Below are 6000 nucleotides of genomic sequence, written 5' to 3'. Positions count from 1 at the left end.
TGCAAGTAGTACCACTTCGATTGCCCCCTTTCTCTAGTGGATAACATTGGCATCAGTAACTGAGTTTGACCTCTGCACCCGGCTCCTGTGCCGCTGGTGGTGCACTGAGGTCACTTACCTGAACCTTGCCTGGTATTGATTCTTCATCCAAAAGCTCAATTTCGTAATTTTTTTAACTTACCTGCTAATTGTGTTTTCTCCCATAGGAAAACATTGTATTGATTGAAAAATGCAGTGTCCACTTTTGATATTGAAAAAGTGATATTGCAAAATGTATTTTAATGCAACAAAGTATCTTTGGTTCTATAAAATAAATATACTGAAAGTAATATTTTTAGAAACCATTGGTCTCGTATTTAGTCACTGAGTGTGTGCAATCATTTTTTGCCTGTGTGTACAACAAATGCTTAGCATTACCTCTGATAAGCCTTACTGCTCGCCCACCCTACCACAAAAGAGATCATTGGTATTATCTACTTTAACCTCTGTAAAGCCATTGAGGAGCCACTGGACTCTGTGCACACTATACCTTACTTTGGTCTAGTATATACCGAGCCAGTCTACATGGATGCCCTGCATTTTGTTTCTGTGTTAGGTTTTATTTTTGCTTTTTATTTTGCTTGTTTATAGAATGTTACTTTTGGTCTGAAGCTGACACATGCTAGCACACAAGGGAAGAGAAGATAACAAGGGGATCATTTAACAACTATAACATGTTCACAAACACCTACTGAAGACACTCTAGCCTGCATATCAAAGTCCATACTTAATGCAGAGGTGAGAAAACTTGGTAAAACAGTAACACTTTTATTGTTATGCAGGTTGACACAAGGAAGCCAACAAATAAATACAGAAGTTCAAGGAAGCAAAAAATTCACATTTTGCAAATTTGTTATTCTTCACTTGTTGATAGAAATATAGCAACTATTCACCTTCGGTTTTCTAGGAGAAAGACACAATTATTAAAACACTAATTAGAATGTATATTTTATTTTGACAAAACATAAGTTATTAATGACTGCATCAAGCAAGCACTTAATAAAAATGCATTTTTACTAAAAATAAGTTGAATATTTCAAGGCAGCAAAAAACATATCGAAAGAAAGTATTAACCCACTAACAGCTTTGCATTTTCCTAAAATGGACACTGGTCAAACGTGACCTATTACTTTTAGCAGACTTATAGTTAGAAATGCATAGAATTGGTTGCCTTGTATATCTATTCATTATGAGGGTAATAACTGTGAGTATCGCTAAAGGCGTTCGCTATCAAGAACAAGTTTGTATATATCTTAAAAAATAAGCTTTTGTATTTATGGGGATTAAGAACGTAGGTCTTATCGTTCAAAAGTATTGTTTTGTAGCACAGAAGTGATTTTCTTTACCTCACTTACCACTGATGAATTTTCTTATTTTATATTGGTAGAACATTTTGTATTAATTTACACATAAATATAAATTCCATTCACTGCGAAAGAGAAGGAGCAGCAGAAGAACTTCTAAGAGAGATATGCCATCTAAAAAAGTCATTTTGAAACAAGTCCAGGTAGAGCTGCTATTCTCTGATGGTTCCTGCCTGGACTTCTGGAGTGCAATCTAGTTGGCCATTCCTTCGCGCCTCTCGATTTCCAGATCAATGTATTCAAACTTTGAACCTCTTCTGAACTCCACTCCAGCTTACATGACTTTGTACATAACAATTGCTTTGAATTATTTCCAAGTATTTCCGCCATACACAAATTTTCAACTCAGTAGACAAACTCTTCTCAAGGACCTAAAAGCTGACAACTAGATCCAAAACGTTTTCTACGTAGATTCTCTTGCTGCAAGCTCTATACAATTAAACTCTTCTTTGAGCTCCCAGTATGCACTGGCTCCGCTGGTTTCCCATCCTTCTGTAAGTCTACCTCACTCTTCTTAATCCATCCTCTGCAACTTCGATAAAGTGCTCCAAAGCTGGTACACAGTATGATGTTGGCAAAATTAAAAACTATAAACAAAATCGTATGACGTCCGTTTGATTTAGCTTACCTTGCTCCCAACTTCACGACTCTTGGTCCTGAGTTTATTCACTTGTGATTCAGCAATGTCTGCTCTCTCCTCTGCTTCCTCAAGTTCATGTTGCACTTTCCTGAATCGAGTCAGATGTGCATTGGTTTGTTCCTCCTAATGGGAGGAAAACAGCAAAATAAAAGGCACGTGCATGTAATGAATTTGCAGAACTACCCTAGCTTGTCAAAGCCAATTGTAAACAGGATCGTTTTCCATTGATGTTGTAAAAATGCATCCTAACTCACTTCATACTACGTCTGAAATCCTGGCTGGAGGAACAAAAGATTCTGACCCCTTTGCAGGCTGGTTTCAGGGAAAAAACACAACAACAATAGACCAGATCTTCAGGCTCCAGCTTCTCTACTGGAAAACAGTCCATCTAGAAGGGGGTAGCCTGTATCTGGTCTTTGTTGATCTAAAGAGTGCATTTGACCTGGTACCCAGAGATGCTTTGTGGAGGGTTTTGAGCGAGCTAGGACTTCCCCCTTACCTTTTAGACCTACTGAGAAGGTTACATAATGGAAACTGCGCCCAAATTAGATATGGGAAAAACGGGGAACTGACACAGCCCATGCCTGTAAATAGGGGAGTAGGACATGGATGTGTGCTCGCCCCTACCCTGTTCTGCATTTACATCAATGGACTGGTAGGAACGCTGAGAGCTTGCAAGGATACAGACGCTCCTAAAATAGCACAAAAGCAAATTCCGGCCATAATGTTCGCAGACGATACCCTACTCCTCTCTAAGTCTCTTATGGGTATTCAGAGAATCTTAGATGGGTTCTGTGAGTTCTGGAGGTCCAGGGGATTGGAGATCAACATTCAAAAAACACAATTCATGGTCTTCAACCCCAGTAAATCAACACGTCCCAACCCGCATATGAATGGCATTCCCCTGGAGTGGGTATCTGTATTCGACTACTTGGGTTTGACTCTCACTGAAAACATGACCTGGGGGCTCAAATAAATAAGTTAAATCTCAAACTGACACGGACCACAGGCGGCATGGCTAGGTTTTTTAGAAAGTCATTCCACAAACCAGTGAGCCCGATTGATTCCATTGCATTTGGACCTAGGGGTGAGATCCATCGCTGAGGAAATTGGCTGCAGGCCTTTACTCTTTTGGCGGCGTCTCTGGGTGACACCGTAACTGGCAGAGTACAGATCAGAGCTCTTAGAAATTCTGAGACTCTCCGGTTCAGGAAAGCTGCCATGGCTCATATATATTAGGGAAGGCCTCGGTGCAATAGGACGAAAAGACCTATAGGACAACCCTGACACAGCACGTCGGAAAACCTCACACAAACATCTAAGTTCTAGTTACTGGAGCGGAAAAACCGTAAAAATCCATGCAGAATCTGCCCATGGTTCCCTTACGTCACATTTTTGGGACGTAAAGGACACATACAAGTTGGAGCCATGCCTCGACGAAGTTCTTCCGGCATTAGGCAGGAAACTTTATGTGCAGTTTCGGCATGGTTGTCTCCCTTTGCTTGCATTCACTTGTAAATGGTCTAGTGGCAATCCAGTGGGGTGCCCAGCTTGTAACATGTGCGAAGAGACTGAACTCCATGTCTTCTTTTTTTGCCTGGGTTATCATTCAACTAGACATAGATGGTTGGTACAGTTATGTAATCTAGGCACAACTCATTGTATGGAAGCATTTAGACTTCTAAAATATAACACCGATCCCCATATTGTCTATGCGGTCTCATGCTTTTTAAATTCCATGTGGTGGGCTAGGAGGAACTTTCTCAAAGCACAAAGCCAAGGACTGGAAATGTGATTGATTTTCCCACTATTTTCTAATCTAAAGTAACATCCCAAATGAACTGTTTTATCCTTTTAAAGTCTTTTTTAACAGTTTTAACCTGTCTTGTAAATACCTGTGTTTGTTCTTTTAAGGTTATTAACCGAAATAAAGAAATATTGAAATACAATACTTCATATCCTGTCACCTCTAACATTTGTTTTGGTGCACAGCAAAGTTGCATATAGGTGGTGGGAATTCTTTTCCACTCATCTAAATGGTAGAAAAACCAGAAGAGTTCACAGGTGATGAAGCGACTCATGATGAAGAAGTGACTTGTAATGCGCACAGCTACTCCAAAGGAGTGTCCCAGCGACACGAATACAAGCTGTTTTACAACTTTTAAGGCAATAGAAGATCATTCACCTAATCTGAACTGGAAACTGCTGGAACTTGTAATTCTGAGGATCATATCTGAATGAACTATTCTAAACTAGAAATAAATGGCCCACATTTGTTCCGGGTATATTTGTCTGCCAAGACTACCCGTGTTCCTTATATGCCATTACATTATCTGTAACTCCAGTGAGCCTAGTCCTTCACACGTGCGCCTTTGCATGGCAGTGCAATTGAAAGGTTTTCAATAGATTAGATCAACAGCTGCCGCTCCCATCTATGATGGGGGAATCCAGACCGTCACCTGCTGCCACCCAGAGGCTCTTTAAAACAAAATCTTTTTATCATATTTTCTTGCAACAAACAGTTTATAAAACGATACATAGATCTACCTAATTCCCATGTTGCTGTGGCACACAGATGCATAGGAAACATCAAGTGACAGTGTCAGCCTTAAGTTAGAATGAAGTTGGTAAACACTCATATCGGAAATTTCACAATTCCATCCCTAGACCTGCACAGATTACAGTCATTCCTGGGACTCTCCTTCCCCATGCCCCCCGCCATCACTCCCCATCTGCCTCAGACCAACTGTCCCATATTTTTGAGAACTTCCAAGGCACCCTGCCCTGCTTGGTATATCAGCTCCTGCCTGCACCACTCCATATTGGATTCCCAGTCTCTCAGTAAAGGAATCTGTGCACAACTTCAATATCTTATCACTTCCCTTCTTGCCACTGCCAGTGCAAACCTGCAAAGCGAAAATGTGTACCTAGCTAGGGTCACTTCTCCCTAGATGCCCATACAGACCAATAGAGGAGTTCGTTTCAGGATCTCCCCCTGGGCATAGAGAGCCTGCATTGAACTCCCCCCAAAGGCCTTTATTCTCAGGGACTACCAAAGTGTATGGAAAGGCCTTCCCCACAGCCAGTAGGCCCTCAGGTAGCAGTCTGAGTCCCATCTCCCCATAATGCAGACTTGAGGGCAGTGGATCGGCCATGTCAAGATGGACCTAATCTGTAAAAAATCGTAAAAAAATGCCCCATCCCCCCCACAGCATATCATACTGGCTTTGCTGAGAGATCACCCAATTTTGTGATGCTAAAATATCCCAGTGCGGGTAGCCCAACACCCTTTGGAGCTCTGCCAACGCACCCAAGTCCCACGGTGGTTCTCCAGTGTCAATTGACCCACCTATCCCAGTCTTTTTGTTACAGGCCTCCACGTCTGGACCACCAAGGCAGTCAGTTCCAGGAGGGTTGCCACTCTCCCTGCACTGTAGAGCCACCTGTGAATCCAGTGGGCTCCAGTGCCCACCTGTCTGCCATCAGGGTCAGCTCCCTCTGATCCACAAAGGTCCAGTCATTGACCAGTAGGAGACGAGCCACCCAATAGTACAGTTGAAGATCCGGCAGGGCAATACCCCCATCCATCAGACACCTCATCAGTGTCCCAAGAGTGATCCTCAGTGTGGCCCCATCCCAGAGAAGGACTCTAACCTCCGCTTCCACTGCTCAGAAAAAATGGTCAGGGACCTCGAACAATGAATTTTGCACAGCATAAAGGAACTTAGGAAGATAAATCATCATATTGCCCTAGCCAACAGGGATGGGGGAGCCGACGCCAGTGTTCCAGATCCCTACGGACGTTCCACAATATCCTCCTCAAGTTCTTATCATAAAACATATTACGGTCTGCGGTCACATAGATTTCCAGGTAAGTGAAACCGAGGTGAGCCCACATCAGCTGCCGGGCCATTTGCACCGAGATGCCCAACGAGAAAGCAGGTACACTGTGGATTG

General features: G+C 42.5%; 1 protein-coding gene across 2 annotated transcripts in view; it reads right to left on the bottom strand.

Moving 5' to 3' along the window:
- Positions 1 to 787: 787 nt before the first annotated feature.
- LOC146797038 (myosin-4-like) overlaps positions 788 to 6000 on the bottom strand; it is a 58735-nt gene continuing 53522 nt past the window's right edge. For both annotated transcript variants that reach the window (XM_085629644.1, XM_085629643.1), the window contains 2 exons: positions 2032 to 2166; positions 788 to 942 (listed from right to left, as the gene is read on the bottom strand). In XM_085629644.1, coding sequence (XP_085485770.1) covers positions 925 to 942; positions 2032 to 2166 — 153 coding nt within the window. In that variant the 3' untranslated portion in view covers positions 788 to 924. The remainder of the gene's footprint in view (positions 943 to 2031; positions 2167 to 6000) is intronic.

This window comes from Triturus cristatus, chromosome 10 (assembly GCF_964204655.1).
Source record: "Triturus cristatus chromosome 10, aTriCri1.1, whole genome shotgun sequence".
Taxonomy (NCBI): Eukaryota; Metazoa; Chordata; class Amphibia; order Caudata; family Salamandridae; genus Triturus; species Triturus cristatus.
This window is presented reverse-complemented; position numbering and strand designations above follow the sequence as displayed.